Source organism: Asparagus officinalis, chromosome 5 (genome assembly GCF_001876935.1).
Source record: "Asparagus officinalis chromosome 5, Aspof.V1, whole genome shotgun sequence".
In the NCBI taxonomy this organism is placed as follows: Eukaryota; Viridiplantae; Streptophyta; class Magnoliopsida; order Asparagales; family Asparagaceae; genus Asparagus; species Asparagus officinalis.
This window is the reverse complement of record NC_033798.1, coordinates 18,197,791-18,218,697: the sequence shown is the minus strand read 5'-3', so window position 1 is coordinate 18,218,697 and position 20,907 is coordinate 18,197,791. Positions and strand designations below refer to the sequence as shown.

At 37.3% G+C, this 20,907-nt stretch overlaps 1 protein-coding gene across 2 annotated transcripts; it reads left to right on the top strand.

Annotated features, from left to right (window-relative positions):
• Nucleotides 13,624-20,751, top strand: LOC109842906 (gamma-glutamylcyclotransferase 2-2-like). Of its 2 annotated transcripts, none has more exons than XM_020411817.1 (9): nucleotides 13,624-13,819; nucleotides 16,429-16,559; nucleotides 16,649-16,725; nucleotides 18,396-18,452; nucleotides 18,538-18,594; nucleotides 18,746-18,786; nucleotides 18,919-18,990; nucleotides 19,106-19,185; nucleotides 20,276-20,751. In XM_020411817.1, exons 2-9 carry the CDS (start codon nucleotides 16,451-16,453, stop codon nucleotides 20,452-20,454), a joined length of 672 nt encoding a protein of 223 aa, XP_020267406.1. In that variant the 5' UTR covers nucleotides 13,624-13,819; nucleotides 16,429-16,450; the 3' UTR covers nucleotides 20,455-20,751. The 2 variants fall into 2 exon arrangements, with proteins under 2 accessions (XP_020267406.1, XP_020267407.1); XM_020411818.1 differs by having other exon boundaries at nucleotides 13,625-13,819; nucleotides 20,288-20,751.

The following is a 20,907-nucleotide window of genomic DNA, read 5'->3' as shown; positions in this document are numbered from 1 at the left end:
CCTTTGTCCAAGTCATCCTCTTCCTCGTCTAGATCAAGTCCTCCCCCGAGCACTTCCACCTCCTTCAACTCATCCAAGCAGTTAGCAACCATCAGGGGATAGTGAAAGTGATTGGATGGGTTCTTCATCTCGGTTGGAAGCTGCACTGATATATAGTCGTACCCAGCCTTACAAGCTATTGCCACTTTAGTTCTTCTAGTTAAACTTTGGCGATAGTCCTCGATGATCTCCTGACGATAGGACTCAAACTTGAGGTGAGAAACCTCTTCTTGGATCTTGACGAGCATTGCATGCTCCTCGCCTAGTCGAGGACTCGCATACACCACCGCCTCTTTCTCCACTTTGGCCAGCGCCTCAGCTCAATCCTTCTCTCGCATAGCCTCCTCCATTTTTCAGCCTTCCCTTTGCTCTCATTTAGCTCCCGCTTGATCTTTCGACCTAAGTAGTACTCGGGGCCACCGTACCAGCAGCTTACTCCGAGCCAGCCTCTTTGTCAGTCCTTAGGGAATTGACCTCCCCGAGAAGCTTGTGATATGCAATCCAGACCTGCTCCATCTGATTGTATAGGTCGTTCTCCACTAAAGCACCTCGAATGAGATAGCTCCGAAGGTAGTGGTGGAGATCGATATCGGGTACATCTTCCAGATATTCCTCATCTTAAGGAAGTCAAAACTGATCGACCGCCCTTGATTGGATCCGACAAGACCTAAGGACGGTCCCCCGGATGTCGAGATGGCGTTCAAGCTCGAAGCAGAATTTTGATTCGGGCTCCTCCCCATGTCGAGTGTCGTACTCAATAAGCCCGATTAGGTACCTCCTCATCTTATCCCACTCTTCCTATCTAATGTCCGCAACCCTATGGGGGAAGGGATATTCTGACCCAGCAGGAGGAACCATCTCCTCTTCAGCCGGCTCCTTCCCTCGACGAGTTGACTCACACGGGCAGTCGGATGATTCCCCTCCTCTAGCTAAAGCTCTAGCTTCGGCTCCCTCTTCTTGCTCCCTCTTCTTGAGGGAGCGGTACTGGTACTCCCTGAAGATGCACTCGATCAAATGGACGACTCCCTCAGCTCATCCTCCCCTTGAGGCCCTTGTTCTATGTACCTCCGCCTCTGTCTTTGAACAATGGAGGGAGCAGGATCCTTCTCTATCGCTTTGGCCTCTATTGGAGGAATATCTTGACAACGGCGTTGTGCGGGCATAGCAGATGGCCCCTCCTGAGGATCGTCCACAGGAACAGCAGGTGCCGGTGCCGCCTCCACTATCCATGTTATCCATGTGATGAGAGCCGAGGCTCTGTCATATTCTTTGTCGGTGAAAGGCTCAATCGGCACCCCAACAACATGCAAGACTAACTTATTGAGTAGATCTTCGAATCGACGGGAGCCTGCATACGCCTTGATCAGATCGAGTTTGGCCCTCTCATCTGCAGACAGCGCACCTCCCATGAGCGCATCCCTCTTTATTTCGGGCCAGTTAGAACAGCCCATCTCTAGGTCGTCTCCCATGACCCACACAAACTTCTCATTCTTGTCCTTATGCGAATCTGGAAGGCCGATGACTAGCCTGAACTTCCCCTCTATCTGGAAGTGGAAGTGATACTCTTTTTGATTCACCTTCACGGCCATCAACCGGCCAAAAACTTTCAGAGAAGGCTTGATCCCTAACCAATGGTAGATCACCATGATGCCACCAAAATATCAATGGTGTTCAGTTTCATCTATGCCGGCGATACCCCTAGCGCCTCCAATACCTATTTTAGAAAAGGATGCAGGGGCAATCTTAGACCGCACTCTAGATGTCTCATGTAAAGCGGAATTCACTCTGGCTGTAGGCGTTAAAAATTACCTATAGGGTATCACACATAGCTCAAGATGAAGAGAATGCAATAAACGTCATTATCTAAGTTATAAAGGATCATCCAAAGCCAAAGATCAACTAAGAAATGTACAAGAAGCACATCACACAAGTTTCGAGGCACAAAATGTGTATCGGAAACTATGAGAAGACTTATAGTTTCTGAGACAGTTGCGACTGTCTCGGAAGCTATGAAGGCAAATCATAGTTTTCAAAACACTTGCGGCTGTCTCGGAAGCTATGAAGGAAAATCATAGTTTTTGAAACACATGCGACTATCTCATAAACTAGAGTGGACTTGGTGACGATTTTTTTGAGTTTTGGGCGATCCACGTGGCTTCATAACTATTGGGGACCATCCATAGTCATGGGATTTGAGCGTTCTAAGTAAGGGAGAAAGAAAATATTCATCACGTACAAGCCTTTCAGAGCTCTTGCGGTTCCTTGAGATCTAAACTTTGACTTAATCTCAAGAAGAATGATTTATCTTACTTTGCTAAGATATTCACTTTTGTCTTTGTTTCTAAAACGAAACATCGACCTTAAGCCTTCTTCATGGTTCAATTTGGATTTGTGATTCGGTCGTCTATGGGCTAACGCACCCCTGACACAGGCAAAGATCCTACATAAATAGCGAACGATAATCGTTCCTGCGTGTGTTTCTAGAAAGTTGTTTGTTTGTAATGAGAAGTCTTATAAAAAGATTTGTTTCTCAGAATTCATTGTATTCAATAAACAAATTGTAATGAGTTTAATAAATAAACTAATTTTCGACACAAACACGCTAGCGATCACAGTGGGAGCCAACGATATCGCTGTCGAGATCATCGTGTCGCAACCAATCAAGATCCCGGTTGAATCCACGATCGAGTATGAATTTGACCAAGCAAAGTTTGAGGAGAATCTAGAATCCTCATTATCAAGATCTTCCTCACATCGTAAATACAGGAATATTTCATCTACGAAGAAGATTTTCCAGTCATCATCTCCAATGAAGACTATGGGTGAAGACTCTCGTCCGATTGTTCTTGAGGCTACCCCTCACAATGCTTCTCCGGCAATCAACAAGGACGTAACTTCTGCTCACAATGGTTATTCTCTAGTTAAGGAGTCATTGAATTAAAGTCCACCGGCACTGACGAAGAGGGCTCGTCAGAGACAACGTTAATGCCACGCTCGTCAAATGGATAAGGCCTTAGAACAAGTCGACGGGGTTCGCTACTATGCGGATCTAGAGTCGAGCAAATAATGAGTGGTTCAGTTGTCTTAATGACAAACCACTCATATTTCTGCTAATTTAATTATAGAGGAATGAGTTCTCGTCAAAAGAGTCTGTTCGACCCTTAAAGAGCGCATTCAAAAGCGCCGTGCAAACGCCGCTCGTGATTGTGCCCTTTTGCAACAATCATAAGAAGGGAAGAAGGAAATGGTGTCCAAAGAATCACAGAGAACTTGCAAAGTTTGGATCCCAAAATCTGAACTTACGTGAAAATCAGAATTGCGGAATACTTCCTTCAACAGAGACATTTGCGAGTGTCTCGGACAAATGGACCTTATCCGAGACACTAGCAGTTGTCTCGGTAAAGGGAGCCATATCTGAGACACACACAAGTGTCTCAAACAAAGGCCATCTCCCAAGGGCTCTCCTTCGACTATGTTAACGTCTGCTCCTCGCTCGTCTGCTGCAACCACATCTGCTACTCCACTAATGAAGCCTTGGGTCAGTCCTGGCCTGTTAAAGTTTGGAATTACAATGGTGGATCACCTTGGTCCTTTGCACGAGGTTCGAGGCAAAGCTCCAGGCAAAAAACACTTGGGTCCGATGAATAAATCCCAAGTGACTTCTCATGCCGGGGGTTGTTTGCGTCCTCCCGCTAAGTCAAAGCAATCCCAGGAGAGGAAAATTCCAATTTCCACACACTTAGGAGTTCATATCGGAACTCAGGAGCCCGTTAAAACTCCGTACCCGCAAAGGGGTAATTCTAAACATGTGACTCCTGATATGACCTTGGATTGCTCAAAGATGATGGCAAGTCATCTTAAGAAAGTCCACAAGGCCCAATCACACCAACAATTGATAGGTTGCTCCGGTCATCATACCGACGAGTTGTACTATTAGGCTAAAGGTAAGAATATGTCTCGAAAGAGAAATGTTCGAAAAACAAGTCCTTATTATGCATGGGAGAGGCTCATCAAAGCACTGTTATATAAATGTAGCTGCTCCAAAGCCTTACCACCAAGAGTCTCTGTATTCTAAAGACTTTCTACTTAAATGTTAAAGCCCAAGCCGAGGTGTTTCCACAAGAGAAAATCTGTTGTTCAAGATGATGAGCTTCCATAGGTCACCATTAATATGACAGATAGAGGAAAATGACATTCAACCAATTCTGACCCTGATTTTTCTCCATGAGGAAAAGTTGATCAGGGGCTCTCTCATAGAATGTCATGGCTACAGCTAAGGGCCACTAGACGTAGAGATTACAGAAGAATACACGAAGGGTTGTCTTCAGATGAGGAGCTCTCAGATACTTATTCTGCAGTTGTCTATCCAGTGTAGGACAGGCTAGAGAGGTATTCACCATAACACCTGATCAATTAGCTCAAATGCTGCAAGAAGCTCTGGCTAAGCAACAAGAAGAAATTAGACCTGAGATGAGAATGGAGATGGAGTTGACTATGCAACAGATGAGAGAGTTATAAACTAAACAATCTCGTCAACAGCCTGAGTCAAGTTAGCGGGCTGAGTCTAGCCAGCATAATATTGCTCCGGTTCGAATGAATATAGTCAACGGTGATTCAGAGGTAGATGAGCACATCTTGGTCGATCCTCCTCCCAATGACAATAACGTTAGGGGTGGTCTAGTTGAACATCCTCAACATCCCCCGAAAAAAGTACCGGAGAGGACAAGAAAATGAAAGAGCTAGAGAACAATGTCAACTTTTTGATGTCGGCTCAAGAAATAAAGAAGACGGGTATTCCATGCCTATATCCGAGGGAGTGGGAGTCAATTCCATACCCACCAAAATTTAGTCTGATTAACTTTACTCCAATTGACGAGAAAGGTTCACCCTCTCAACACTTGATTTATTTCAAATCTCATTTGGGTATGATCTTTGGAAATAAAGCTTTGATTGTCCGGTCATTCGTTGGCACCCTTCGCGGGGCAACTTTCGATTGGTACCGACGTCTCAAGCCTAGAAGCATTAACAGTTAGAACGACATGGAAAGATTGTTCCTCACCAATTTCTTCGATGACGACACCGAAGTATCAATTGGAACTTTGCTGGATGAGAAGCAAAAAAATGAAGAGTCAGTTGACAACTTCGTCAAACATTTCCAGAATAAAGCAATGAACTATCGAGACCCGGTCACGAAGGAGTTCATTCTCCAAACGTGTCACAATAATCTCTCTTTGGATCTTTTAGAAGCCATAGGGTCGTGCCTTCCAAGTCCTGAAAAGAATTGAAGATGCATGGTGAATAGGCCGAATGCTTCCTCAAGAGAAAGAAGCTTGAGAGGGGTCAGCCGGTAGCTAATCCTCAAAAGCAAAATTTTAATCCTCGAGGCAGAGAAAAGGGTCACACAACTGCTATTGATGCCCACCAAACATCATAACGACAGCCGCAACAGCAGTCAATGTAGCAATCGTCATTCCAATTACAATATCAAGCACAGCAACCTCCAAGGCAACAAAAGATTTCAGAACCTAGATTCCCAAAAGAGTATTCCTTTAAAGAGGATGAAGTGTCAGCTATCTTCAAGTATCTCTTGGATAACAACAAGATCAAACTGCCTCCAATCATGAATGAAGAGGAAGCTAGGAAAACCTCGGATCTGAAGTATTGCGCTTTTCATAGAAGAGTCCACCATCCTACGAAGGCTTCTTATGTCCTCAAAGATTGAATTCAATCCTTGATCGTGCTGGTATCATCACTACAAAGCCTAAGGAAAAGAAAGTGGGTGCGAATGCTGCGTCCATCAATTTCGGATCCGTTCCTTTATCATGGTTCCAACCAGAGCCCGTGTCGAATGTAGAGATGAAGGTAGTGAACGACGACCCTCATGGACAGCATCAGAAGGGACTAGTACCACACACTACACCTAACGACGAAGTTCTTTAGGTCTATCCAGATCTGCTTAGAGATGAACAGTGGGCAAGATCCTCTTCTAAAAAGAAGGCCAAGAACAAAGGCAAATCTTGTTGTCCTGCTACTGCAATCCCTAAGAAAGATGACGAAAGCGTCCCTACTTTTCCACTTTCTAAAGAGGAACACAAAGTCTTTACTACCAGGAGTGGGAATGAATATCAGTACAAATATCCCGAAGGTTCTGATCCGAATGCCAAAACGTTGGCTGAACTGGGGGTGATTACAACTCCACCTACACTTGCTTAGAAACCCCAGCAGCAGCCAATTGCCAAACAAAAGGAGAAAGAGCTTTAGCACAAAGAGGTTCAATTTCTGAAGCAGTCTTGTTTCAATCGACAGATTGAAAGAGATAAACTGAAAAGTTCGAATAACCAGTATTGCTTCGATGTTATGGCTCAATTGGCCAACATCCCAGCGAGGATTACTTTATATGAGTTGTTGCGCCTCTCGAAAGACAACAGGAAAGATTTACAAGAAGCCTTGGCCGTTTTCTGATGTGTTTCTCACTCAAATTAAGCCAACCCCTGAGGAGCCGGGGCCATCAGTTCAACTCTGCAACCTCGCAGCCACACAATTCCCTTGCATTACTTTTACCAAAGAAGATATGCAAATAAGGAATTCAAAACATGACAGGCCTTTGTATTTCAACGAATACATTGGCTCCAGCATTGTTAACTAGATCCAAGTCAACCCGGGTTCTGCTGTTAGCATCATGCCACTCTAATTGATGTATCATCTCAGGATTCCTGTCAGCAAATTAGCTTCCATGGGTAATATAATCTATGGATTCAATACCAGTGGATCTAGGCCGCTGGGAAAAATCCGAGTGAAATGTTAGCTTGGAGATCTGAAGTTCGAGGTCACATGCTATGTGATTGATGCCGAAACTTCTTATAACTTGTTATTGGGTCGACCTTGGATCCATAGCAATATTATAGTTCCTTCCACCCTCCATCAGTGTCTGAAATATGTTAACACTAATAATAAGATCAATACGGTGGTCACGGATAAGCAACTGTTTAAGGGGAAAGAAAATTACTTTACTAATTCCCTTATTTACGATGGTGAATCCGATACTGAACCATCGACCCAAGTCACGGACAGTGGAGAAGAAGCTGATACCGAAACCGGGCTCGTTTATGACTAAGGTCTTGTATTCAATAACATTGAACCTCTTGTAATCGACCTTGACGGTGGCGAATTGTCATACGAAAGTTGTAACTGACAATTTGCCGATCATGCAATAAATGACGATTTAGAGTACTCACTTTGTCTTAGTAATGTAATGCAGGAACTATATGATATCCCTGACATACACATGCCGCTTCGATCGTCTTGCATGATAAAAAAGCACATCTAGGACTCATTCGGAACAACCATTGTCCTACCTGCAAAGGCAGGGGGTGGAAAAGAAATAATCTTTGGTAAAGGCCCCCCCCCCCCCCCCCCCGATCTCTTCTTGGAAATCAATACTGATGATGAAGGGTCTGGACAACATTTCTTCAGATACAGCTCACAAGCATTGTTGGCCTCTTTGTTTTGATGATGTTTAACAAATAATTTATCACTAATATTATTTGTCTAGTATTCGTATTTTCTTATTTATTCCAGGCAAACAATATGTTGGAGGATGGATAGAATTGCGCATTCACGATCATATCCAATGGAGGTTGGCAGAATTATGGAGTGAAGCTACGCAATTCAAGTTAAAGATTTAAGTTCAAGCTTCATCCGCAAGATTACCAATTCAAGATATTGAAGATCAAGATCAAGCTTGGGTAATTAAGTTTAGGAGTTTATATTATGTGTGTTAGTACCTTAAGCTCAATATAATATACACACACATATTTTATTGGTTTCTTTGTATATATATATAGTTATATATATACATATATGTTTTGGTTTGATAGGTTTTAAGTTTTAATATGAAACAATTGAATATAATTAGAAAACATTTTTTCTTGTTTCATACTTACATGCATATATATGATTTCATCAACATCAATTTTATTTAGTTCCATGAAATCATGTTTTAGTGTATTATATGTGTATTTTGATAAAATACTATATTCATTGTTTATAAACTTCATAATAATAGTTTACATCTTCTATTAAGTCTACAAAATCATTTTGTATTGTTTCAAAACATAGTTTAGCCAAAATGTCAAAATTCATATGTTTATATTTTCATGTTCTGGACTATTTTGTAAAATAATGATATTTTTTATTTGGGAGGTCCTTTTTGAAAACCAGTCTTTGTAACATGTTTATTATCATGTCTACAATCATTCACCAAAGTTTTATATATTTTAGAATTTATTTGATATTTTTAAACAGGGTTTTAAAATCAGAAAATTAACTTTCAAACATGTTTTCTCATATGTCAGTTTACGGTCGACCGCGCCTTTATTTTTAACCTACGGAGCCAACAACAACTTTCGCGGTCGACCGTCACGGTCGACTGTTAGCTCAAAAATTCCCACGGTCGGCCGTCACGATCGACCGTCAAAGTTTCTGGAATTTTCTGAGCCTCGAAAGTGCTCACGGTCGACCGCGAGATTTTCACGGTCGACCGCCGTTCACTCCAACAGTCATTTTGTACAGAATCTGATTTTCGATTCTGTTGGTTTTTGGTTATTTCTGTTGGGCTTTTGGCTAAGGTTTTGGGAGGCTATAAATACCCCATTGATCTTAGTTCTCATGGCTATCCAAGAAGTTTTTAAATAAGTTTTAAAAGAGTTTAAGTTTGGTTTTAAGTTTGTTTAAGGGTTTGGTTTGTGAAGAATTCCACAAGAGGAAGTAGAGATCAATTCATTGATATTTGAGCTTCAACCTTTCTCCTCTACCTCTTGATCTATTGAGAAGTTTTCTAAACTCAATCTAGCTTTATATTTTATATTGTTTGATTATCATTTTATTAAGCTAGTGTTCATATTGAGTTTAGTTGATTTTATTTTCTCTTTATTTACTCACACACAACCATTGACCTTATTGTATTTACATTCATAATATAATTGGGTTGTAGGATTGTGTAACTTAGAGAGTGAGCTTATAATTCGTTCTCATCCATTGTAGAGAACAAACACTTTGTATTATGCTTAATTGTGAGATCATTTTGTAATACACTTGTACACCGAGAGAAGTGTGTGGCGAGAGTCGGGGATCATCCCAAGAGGAGTGGCGTCAGTTGACGAACCTAGGGAGAGGTTGTATCTGAGCACTTGAGGGAGACACGTCTAGTTCAATGCTTGAGAGGGTGTAGAGTGGGATTACAAGAGTGTGTTAGTTGTAGAGTTTTTGGTAAACTAAAAAACCGTATTGTATGGTGTAAACGTTATTTGGGTAAACGTAGAAAACCCGGTTGTGATAGTGGAGATCTCCTCGAGGTGAGGAGCGGAGACGTAGGTCAAGTGGTTAGACCGAACTCTGTGATCATATCGTTTTGTTTGTGATTGCGTTGGCGTTATTCTTGTATTCGTATCTTATATCGCCTTTGTATATTGCTCTTCGTATTGCCCTATCTCTTTTGTAGATTGTTTATTTTACCCTTGTGTTAGTTTATATATCCTTGCTCATATATTTGTAATATCTTATTGCTAAGATATATTCATTTGTTCATATTGCTTATCCTAGCTCATATATATTGTTGTATTTCATACTTACTAGGATAACTTATTAATTAGTTTTAAATTGGTATAAAATCGGATTAGATTAGCATAAGACCCTAATCAACAAGCATGTGACTATATGAAGAAGCAAGGATACAACCTCACGCTCGGTGAAGGTCTTCATTTTGGTCAAGGTATTCGGGTTACACCCCGTCCCGCCGATGTACCTAGAGGGAAGCCTGATATTTATTATGAATATAAGAGAGGTCTAGGTTATGTTTCTTCATCCGATGACGAATGTTGTTGGAAAGTCATCAACCAGTCATCCTATCCGAGTAAAGATGGATATTCATCAGATTCTACAGATTGGGATTCCGATGTCAACCTTGGAGAAATGTTCAAAGGCCTAATGTCGACTATGGCTATGATCCTACCACAACGGAGGAAGATAGTCAAATGCCAACTTGGGAAGACCCTTGGATCCATCACTTGAATATGCAATATGGTGATCGATTTGAACAAAGAGAACCTCTCATTGAAGACAAAGTGATCCAAGTGAACATGGGCGACGAGGTCAATCTGAAACTCATATTCATCAGCGATAGTCTTCCACCAGACGAGAAAGAAGAGTTAATTTTCCTCATTAGTGAATATATCGACGTTTTTGCCTGGAATTACGAGGACATGCCAGGATTTGACCCAAATGTCACAATGGATTGCCTCAATATCAAACCGGATGTCAAACCTGTCAAACAACAACAGAGACGGTTTCGTCCGCAGATCATGGAGGTGATTAAGGCAGAAGTCAAAAAATTAATCGATTCAAGCTTCATCAGGGAAGAACAAGATCCCGAATGGCTAGCGAACATTGTCTCGATTCTTAAAAAGAATGGAAAAATCATGATTTGCATCGACTTCAGAGACCTGAACACCGCTTGCCCAAAGGATGATTTCCCTCTTCTGATCACAGATGTCATCATTGACAACACATGCGGATTCGAGAGGATGTCCTTTATGGATGGATTTTCGGGTTACAATCAAATCAAGATGTACCCTGACGATGAAAACATACCGCATTCAGAACGCCCCTTGGCGTATTCTGCTACACTATCATACCCTTCAGCTTGAAGAATGCAAGCGCTACATACCAACGTGCAATGATGAAGATTTTCTAGGAACACCTATGGAAGACCGTCGAGTGTTATGTTGATGATTTGGTCTTGAAAAGTCACAACAAAGACGACCACATTAAAGACCTAAAGACGATGTTCGATCTCATGCGGAGTCACCAATTGAAGATGAACCCTACCAAATCCTTCCTGAGAATGTCTAGCGGTAAATTCCTTGGGTTCAATGTCACGACAAGGAGTATCCATATTGATCCCAAAAAAGTGAAGGCGGTATACGAACTGTAACCCTCGAAGAACCTCAAAGAACTCAGGGGATTACAAGGATGATTGGCTTATATTCGTCGGTTCATCTCGAACCTCTCCGAAAAATGCCAACTATTCTCCAAGCTCGCAAAGAAGGGTGTATCATTTATTTGGGATGATGCCTATCAGAAAGTATTTGAAGACATCAAAGCATATCTAGCGAATCCTCCTAATCTCGTTGCACCGAAATCGAGTTAACCATTTTTTTGATTTACGTCAAAGCGACGAACCACTCATTAAGTGCTTTACTTGCAAAGGATGATGACAACAGTCATGAACAGGCAATGTTCTATCTGAGTCGTACATTGGTAGGGGTTGAATCTCGATATCCTATGATCGAGAAGGAGTGTCTCGCTATGGTGTTCGCTATCCAAAAAATACGACATTACCTAGTTGGATAGATGATCTACGTCATTTCTATAAAATGGATGAACCAAACACCCCTAAGATCAAAGGCATTTCAGTCTTCCACTAGCATCAGTAATGCCTAAAAGCTCGGGTAAAGTGAATCTAGACGATTTTGTTTACTCATCTTCGTGCGACGTGGGCAACGCTCAACGCGTAACTTCAGGCTATGTTTGGACACCATGATATTTTTCTTATTGTGTTTTTGTAAAAAAAAACACCATGGTGTTGTGTTTTTTCATTAAATTGTTTTCAAAACACCATGTTAAGTAATTTGGTCAGCACTAGTTTGACCAATTACAACATTAGTGTTAAACATATTATTAATATATTATATATTAATTATAATGAAATATATTATAAATAAAAAGTTATAATATTTAGTTTAAATTATTATAATACTATAAGTAATAAATATAATGTAATATAATATTTTATAATGTATTATAATATTATATTGTACTTTAATGAGTTATATTATATTATAATTATTACATATTATTTTTGAATAATTATATATTTAATTATTTTGGTATATCAATTTTTTATTATTATTATAATAATAATATTTTATTATTAATATAATATTATACTATTATTGATATAATATAATANTACGTTACGTTTACTATACAATATATTATTATAATATTATTAGTATATTGTTATTTTCTTATAATATTATAACGATTATACTATTGCATAGTATATTATTATGTCATTATATCATTATTTATTGTCAATAACTTATTTATTTATTATTAGTTTATTTATATATTATTATTATTTATTATTATATAATATATTATTAACATATTAAATACTAGTATTTACTATGTTATTATATTATTATATATGATATTTTATTTATTTTATTTATTTTATTTTTATATTATTTAATAAACATTACTAATATATTAGATTAATTATAATATACTATAGTATAATATAATAAGTATTTTGTTAATAACTCTATATTAATTATATTTAATATATTATGTTAGATATTATATTAACACATTATCAAACTCAAAATCAAAATATCAAACTTAAAACATCTAAAAGATATTTTAAAATAAGTGTTGTGTTTTTAATTTATTGATGGTTTAGCTCACAAAATACCACGGTTTCTAAACACATGGTATTTTATTTTTGACAAAAACACCATAAAAATAAGTAAAACATCATGATATTCAAACCGGATGCTTAAATTTCAAGCATAAGTGGTTGACCGTACATTCAGCAGAATGAAATCTAAGGTTCAATGCACATGGACGCTTTATCACACCAACGGTCTAGATCTCATGCATTAATTCAAACGTATCACATTGAACGCAGGATACTCGTTCATTTATTTGCATTAAAATGAGAGAATTTAAATTAGGTGAGCGATGTCACGTCCATTTGTCGGTTTTGGGTCTGTGGCCCAGTATAGTGGTCCTGCGGTCCACGTTTACTGGTGCCCATTTCATTCATTTTGTGTGGGAATGGGATCTCTTTGACACGAGGACAAGTTAAAGATGATCCACAAAAAAGGGAAATGGGATAATAAAGGTGGGTTAAAAGATAAAAAGTAAAAACTGAAAAAAGAAATCACTAAGGAAAATGAGAAAAGATAAAAAGTTATTTCAATTTAATGCGAAATGTAAAATACAGTAGTAAATACGCAAAATACTAGTATAATTAATTATAAATTAAACTGCTAAAGTGAACAATGCCGGTGCATCTCTTCACAATCTTAACTAGCAAGTTGCTAAAGTATCATACATCACTAATGAGTTGCTAAAGTATTATACATTCAAGTTATTATATATTTGTGTGTGTGTATATAGGCTATAGTTATTTGGACGTATGTTATGTAAACAAACTCTAATTAAGATTTACTCAAAATACTATTAACATATTTGAAAACCTTATATGCCTATATGGACGCTTAAAAAAGTAGAAATAAAATTTGAAATCCTTCATTTATATACATCAAATCTTAAAATTTGATCAGCATCCAATTTCTTACGTGCAATATAATCTAGAGGGATATTTATGTAATCCAGATACTTTCAAGGGGCCAAAGGGAATTTCCACATGCAAGATACATGTGCTAACCATGCATACGTGGCATTCGAGTTCATCGCCCTCGCGATATAAATAACACCCCGACTCCTTCACTGTTCCTCCTCTCTCGTACCCAAACTAAAATCCTAGAGAGAGAAAGAAGAGAGAGAGAGAGAGGCGCGAGCAAACCCTAATCTTTCATTTCCTCTTCGATTCAAAATCTCTCTCCTTCTTGTTGTTGTCTCTCTCGGGATCGATCGAGCTCCATTGCCGAACTAGATCCCCAATTTCTCGATTCTGAAACCCTCGATTTAGGTGAGAAATCGCGAGAAATTTTGTTCATTTCTTTCGCTGTTTGTAGAATGCCTTTTGAACTGCTGATTCGATCTTGCTCATTGATGTGATTTTAGTTGACATTTACTATTAGAAGCTCAGGGAAAAGGTAAAGTGCAAACCCTAGGTCAGTGGATGAAATGAAACCATATTTCTTGTGTAGTAGATGAATCGAATCAGAATTGATTTGAGAAACATAACCTTTATTCATGGTTTTTTTGAGCTATTAAGCTTGATTTTTAAGGAAAGTTGGTATCTTGGGAAGGTCCAGAGGTAGTAATTATCTGAAGGTCTCTAATTGAATCATTTGATCCATCCAAGCAGAAATATTGATGTCACGATTTTATTAAAAAAAGATATTACTCATCATTTTTCTTTTACTAGGTTTTATGCACGTGCAACGCACGTAGTTAAATAACATAATTACCTATTTTTAATTTATATTCTTACTAAAATTTGTTCCTCCATTCCATTTTGATGGTTTTTGCACACTCATGTCTCTAAACTTTTTATCATTCTGATTACTTATTTTCTTTAATGTTCATTTAAATGAACTACACCCAATTTAAATTTTCATATTTATAATTAAATTGATAGGAAACAAATATAATTTGAAGCCAATTTGAATTATCATGTTATTTGGACCAACATGATACCAAGCTTGACCTGAGAAAATATAGTATTGTAAAAGTAGAAAATACTTAAAAATAACATTTTAAAAGGAAGATAAATAATTAAAGCTAGTAAGACAAGATAATTAGTTAAAAGTGGCTTGAAACGGCACAAAAGAGAATATGGAGTTTATTCCTAATTCTTAATAGACTTTTAAAAAATCATAAACTAAAGATTAATGTTAATTCTAGTACACTTTTATATGATGAAAGCATCCACATAAGCATAAAAAAGTACTAAAAAAGTTTATGAAAATATATTCTAAAGATTCCTAATTTACCCAAAAACTAAAATACTCTATAAAATATTTTAAAAATAGTGTCTTTCATTCCTTCTGTTTTTTATTTATTGAACTAATATCAATCCTTCTTTACATTTATCTTTTTGATAAAATTAGACTACTTTTCAATGCTAAAAAGGAATAGTAAGTCTTAAATTGGAAGTTAAATTTATATATCTTAATGAAAGAATATTAAACAGCTACTCTTTTCTTTGCTAAGTTTTGAAATTTTAGTCTTTTTGTGATTTTGAATTTTTGAGGGTGTGTTTTGTAAATTTTAAAACCTTGAGAGTGTTTTTTAAAAAAATTAATCTTTAAGTTAGGTACTTGTAATTTCTGTGTTTCATGTGTTTAAAGTAAGTTTTCAAATGTCATGATATTTCTTGCAACTCTAAAATTTTGAGGGTATGAAATTTTGAGGGTATTTTTTTGTAATTATCAAAACTTTAAATTGTTTTTTGTAAAGTTTAAATTTTCAGCGGTCTGCTAATAATTTCTAGATTTGATATATACTAGTTATATGTATTGAAATTTTAAGATTTTTTGTGATTTTTAACTTCTGAAGGAGTGTTTTACAATTTTTATAACTTTGAGGTTATTGTTTCCAAATTTTAAATTTTTAGGTGCCGGATGGTAATCCCCCTGAATTCATCTTTGTTGGTTTGCAATTTTAAAATTTTAGAATTTCTTGTCGCTTTTTTATTATTTGAATTTTTTAGGGTGTTCCTAAAATATTTGAAATGTTGAGGGTATTCATTGCAAATTTTAAATTCTTCAGAGGTTGTTGTTAATTTTCAGATTTCATGTTTGTTGTTTAAATTTTTGAAATGATTTTGTGTAAGTTTAACTTTTGAGGGTATTTTATGTAATTTCTAAAAAAATTTTGGTTTTTTAATAATAATTCATATATTATAGTATGTTAGTTCTTTACCTTAACAAACTATTATCGTGGAGCTGTTTTATGTATTTTATCAATCTTATTTTTTTTTAATTATTGAGCTATAGGTAGCTCATATAGGATTAAGATAGGATATAATTATGATTAGAATAAATTAAGATTTAAATAAAATTCAAAATGGTGAAGGATAATATTGACCATAGAAAGATTTATCCGAACTCGTTCTTTTAAAGGAGTATGATATTCAATATAATTAGGAACTTACTGAGATACAAATGATGTTTTTACCTAACTACATTTACAATTTACCCCCTATGTGTTCCCATGCTTTGAATCATTGCAATATAGCCTCATTCTCTAAACAGTAAATACATCATTACAATATAAGTTAGTTGTTTATTTTGCTTTTTTAAAATGATGTTAACTAGTATTTAATACATTGGGTTTTGGGATTGAGTCATTTAAGGTTTGGCCCATTAGAGAGAAATCTTAAATGGGTCACTACTAACCAATTTTATAGTGGTGTCACAAACTGGTTATAACCTAGTATATACCGGGTTTTTTGCTAGAGGGTGGCGCCTAGGTACTCCGACCCTACTTCCAAATGTAGGTTATAAAATTACTTGTTGACAATAATTGACTTTTGTAAAGACAATTTGGATGACATTATTCTTTATATTGAACTTAAACATATATGAGAGTCGAAGGAGAGTTTACTTATGTCTATCTCAAATATTGTAGTGAAAAGAACGAAAAGGTGAGAATGGTGTTGTGGGTTTTTGGGTATGGATCGCTAGTCTGGAATCCCGGTTTTGATTTCGATGAGAAAATCATAGGATTCATCAAGGACTACAGGCGTGTATTCGATCTTGGTAAGCTCCACCTTATCTAATCTTCAAGTTTTTGTTTTTTAACTTATAAACAAGGCTGATAGTTTGGATTTGCCTGTCTGTCTTTTTAGCTTGCATAGATCACAGAGGGACACCTGAATATCCAGCTAGAACCTGCACCTTGGAAGCCATGGAAGGAGCAGTTTGCGTATGCATATCTTGAACTTAGACTGTAACTGCTATTCATTCGTTAGCCACTTTTATTAGCTTATTGAATTTGGCATAAAACTAATTGCTTGGTTCATTGTTCATGCTATATAAGGAAGATTATTATGTATTTCCTGTTCACAAGAAAATTGCTTCTTATGCAATTGCTTTGGCTATTACTGTTTTGAGCGAACTGGAAAACACAATGATGCACTATTGTCATCCTAGAAACTTTTATTTGTACCAGTAATATATTAAAATTTTCTTTGTTGCTCATGTTTCCTGAGTAGTCCTTCAGTCCATCCCTGGACTCTATGAAATTATGTTGACCTCTTTTTAGATATCTTCTAAATTTCTCTTCTCGTCCTTTTTTCATACTGATCTTCCCCTCTGCATGATACACGAAGACTGCTTTTTGCAGTGTAAAACAGTTCTTTTCCTATAAAAATTTGCTTCCTCCCCTTTTACACAAATAGTTGTAGCTTTCTGAGAGTACGGGGAGGTTTACTTACATCTTCTTTGCAAATGAACCGAGAGAAATTTATGCAACAGATGGAACTGTTCTTCAAGATTGTGAGTGATTCTTCTTCTATGACATGGTAGTTTTAAGCGTGTATTTCCTATTTCAGGCTTCCATGTAAGTCAAAAATTAAAATTGAAAGTTGTAATATTTTTATTTTTTCCTCACTATTTATAGAGAGAACTCTTGTGATTATCATCTAAAAGCCAATGTCATAAGAGGTGATTACCATTGCCATAAGAGGTGATTAACTCTTGAAAAACATAATTATAATCTGCTGTAGAGAAATGGTAAGTCATGCTTCTGTATGTTGCACATAATAAACAGAAGGAAAGATAATCTTGAGATATATGTAAGGGGACAACTTAACGAGAGAGTGACTTACCAGATGTTATACACTGTTATAAATAGTGGTAAATAGCCCTGCAATAGCGGCACTAATAGCGTTAGCGGTTCCTTTCTGCTAAGTTATCGCCCACCGCTCTTATTGCCCAATAACGGTGGCATATTGCGGAATATGCACTTTTCGCTCGTAAAAACGGCCAATAGCGTGTCATAACGGTGAATAGCTAGCGATTGCGGGCAAAATCCGCTTTTTGATCATTATTTAAAATCGGTTTGAGGTTTAATTTTTTTAAATTAAACCCAACCCGCAACCACTGCATCCCACCGCCTTTAGTCTTCTCACCGCTCAGCTTATCTTCTCGAAGACGACGACTTTTTGACTCCTCTAGTTGTGATGGTTACATATTTATTTCATGTTTATTTCATGTTTAGGATCTCTTTAAATCATCAAATATGCACTTTTAGATTTTCTAGATTTTTTTTTAAATTTTTTAAATATTTATATATATCTAAATTAGACCGCTATTTGACTTTGCTCTTTCTACCGCTATTTTACCTCAATAGCCCCAAATAGCCTTAGCGATGTCTCACCGCTACGTGACGCTATCCATTATTGATAACCTTGATGTTGTACTATCCCTACATCTGTATGTTAACTGAAAAGTTGTCCCACTGATGATAACAGTGTACTCTGCCTCGGGACTTTTGTTCTATGTACTTTTATCCTTCTTCCTTTACTGGAAGAAATAATCGCATTGCATTAAATTTCTTTTGCTATGCATGACATGTTATTGGTTCTCTGTCAGTGGGGTGCTGCATTCTGCATCAAAGGAGACAGAGAAAAGGAAAGAGCAGCAATGCAGGTACTGCATATATATTGTTTTTTCGGTTGCCTGCATACTGAAAATCCGTGATCCAGACCTAATTGATTTTTTTTAATCTTCCTAGTATCTAGAGAGAAGAGAATGTGAATATGACATTAAATCATCCGTCAACTTCTACAAGGTGAGCTCAAACATTCAGTTGTTCTGATCTAATAATTGGTACGTGGAGATAATAATTTCTTGTAGTCTTATCTTTTCTCCATCCTGCATTCCTATAGATTTTCTTGTACCATTTCTTTTCTTCTCATGTGTGCTGGGTATTTCTTTTTCAGGAGGGAGATGATCTCATTCCAGCTGTTTCAGGAGTTCTAGTGTAAGAAGCATAACTTGCATGAACATTTGAGCATTTTCCTTTTCCTGCAATTGAGATCAGTAACCTCGCCTAACTTGTTTTCCTACCTCATATTATCCAAAGTGTAAGAAACTAGTTTTCTTATTTCTACAGATTCACTTCAACTCCTGACAAGGAAAGTAACAAGTATTATCTAGGCCCAGCCCCCTTGGAGGAGATGGCCAGGTGAATTAGCAAAATTGCCTGCAGAAAAATTTTCAATTCCCAGCATGCATCTAGCCCTTGCATTATCCTTCCAATATTCCTTCTCTCTAAACTATTATTCCTTCAAATATTTCAGGCAAATTGCTACTGCACATGGACCTTGCGGGAACAACAGAGACTACCTGTTTTTGCTAGAGAAGGCAATGTTTGATATAGGTATGAACATTTCAATACTTGCTTCAACTTTTTAATAACAAAAAATCATAATCTGGTTGCCCTCTTTTTCCCTTTTTTAAGATCCTTTCATGAATTTACTTCTATGACAATAAAATGATGCACAAACCACCGTTCCAAGCATTTCCCATTGGTGAGGACTGTGAGGTTGGACTGTCAGCCCATGACTCCCTGAAAGGTTAGGCCCAGATTTGATGACCAGCTCCCAGTTAATACAACTCTCAGTGCTTGATAGCCACTGAATTTGAACAGTGGAGTATGCTTGCCCTATATGAGGGTAAAGCAGAAACACGAAGCTCACATAGTCATGCCCTTGTAAACACCCCCCCACCCACACACACACCCAAAAAATAAATAAATAAATAAAATAAAATAAATAAACAATATTCGTATTAATTAAAAACCCTGCGACCCTACCCCACAACTCACCCACCCTAATAAAAAAAAGGAAATAGAGAGAGAAAGATGTTGAGTCTGCAATCGGTTCCACCACTAACAAGATGAATGAGTTTCCCTCAGTGCCAGAATAAAAGAAAAAAACAAGTTGATAATTTGTATGAGTATCCACTTTTGGCATATCTTTATGCTTTGTATTTCATATGTTTTACAAACTGCAGCCCACCATGTCATAGCCCCCGAAAGCAAGTAGCGCATATGTGGTATGTGCACACATGCAGCATCTGACATAAAGCGCTTTCAATAAACTGGAGAATTAACCAATAAATTGCCACCATTATATTATGGGTTAACTGTGGATAGACCTCATTAGCTCTGTTTGTGCGGATAGACCCCCTGAGTGAATTTTCTCTCTCTTAAAGAGTCAGGAAAGTTTTGAGATGGATAGACCCCCTGTAGTTCTATTGGTGAGGATAGACACCCAATTGCTATTTATTTAAACTCTTAAAAGTGTCGAAACAGTTCACTGAGGGAGTCTATCTTCACAAATAGAACTAGGGGGGTCTATCCGTAAATGGGGATAGTACAAGGGGGTCCATATGCAATTAAGCCTCCTTTTGTTCATTCCATTCCCCCCTGTTCTTTTGTTGCAGTGTAGCGAAGCTTACTATAATAGGCTTGTGTGCAGGTCATGAAGATGATTATGTGATTGAGCTTGCAAAAGAGGTGAGAAAGGAGCTTAGGAGACTTAAAAGAGAGAAGAAAATAGCTGGAGCTCACATTGCTTTCAAGTCACATCCCCTTATCATGCACCTTCCCCACCTCCAAGAAATGACTGTGGCAGATTCGAGATGATAACGAAAGAGTCTAGGATGAAGGTGGTCAATGAGGGATTAGGGAAGACAATACAGCGAGCATCGCCATGTTTGTGGTATCAGTTCACGTTATGCCTACTTCTTTTTCTCCTTTTGGTTCTAGTTTTGTCCCCTCGGTTTTTAGATTTAACCCACCAAAACCAGTGGTGTAAGCACTATAAATATATGGGGAAGTTGTATGACATCTGATGTATGATCGAAACACTAATTATGAAGTTATCGAATATAAAGAAACTTATCATGAAGTAAAGCAAATCAACATGTCAATGTTATATTTAACTACTTTTCTGCTACTATCAGTAATTCTGTGGATGAATAATAGTTGAGTTCTTCCCCGTTCCTAGTAAACGTAGCGTATGTTTTTGCTGCATTGCTCTTGCGTTCTCATGATTTCGAGCACAGTTCTGTGTGCTTAATTTTGTACTGAATTTAA

What these genes read in the sequence shown, in the direction of transcription:
- LOC109842906 (XM_020411817.1), top strand. Translation starts at nt 16,451, where the DNA reads ATGGTGTTGTGGGTTTTTGGGTATGGATCGCTAGTCTGGAATCCCGGT. An exon ending in CCATGGAAGGAGCAGTTTGC is followed by an intron (nt 16,726 to 18,395) that starts GTATGCATATCT and finishes GTTCTCTGTCAG; the next exon opens with TGGGGTGCTGCATTCTGCAT. An exon ending in CCCTTGGAGGAGATGGCCAG is followed by an intron (nt 18,991 to 19,105) that starts GTGAATTAGCAA and finishes CAAATATTTCAG; the next exon opens with GCAAATTGCTACTGCACATG.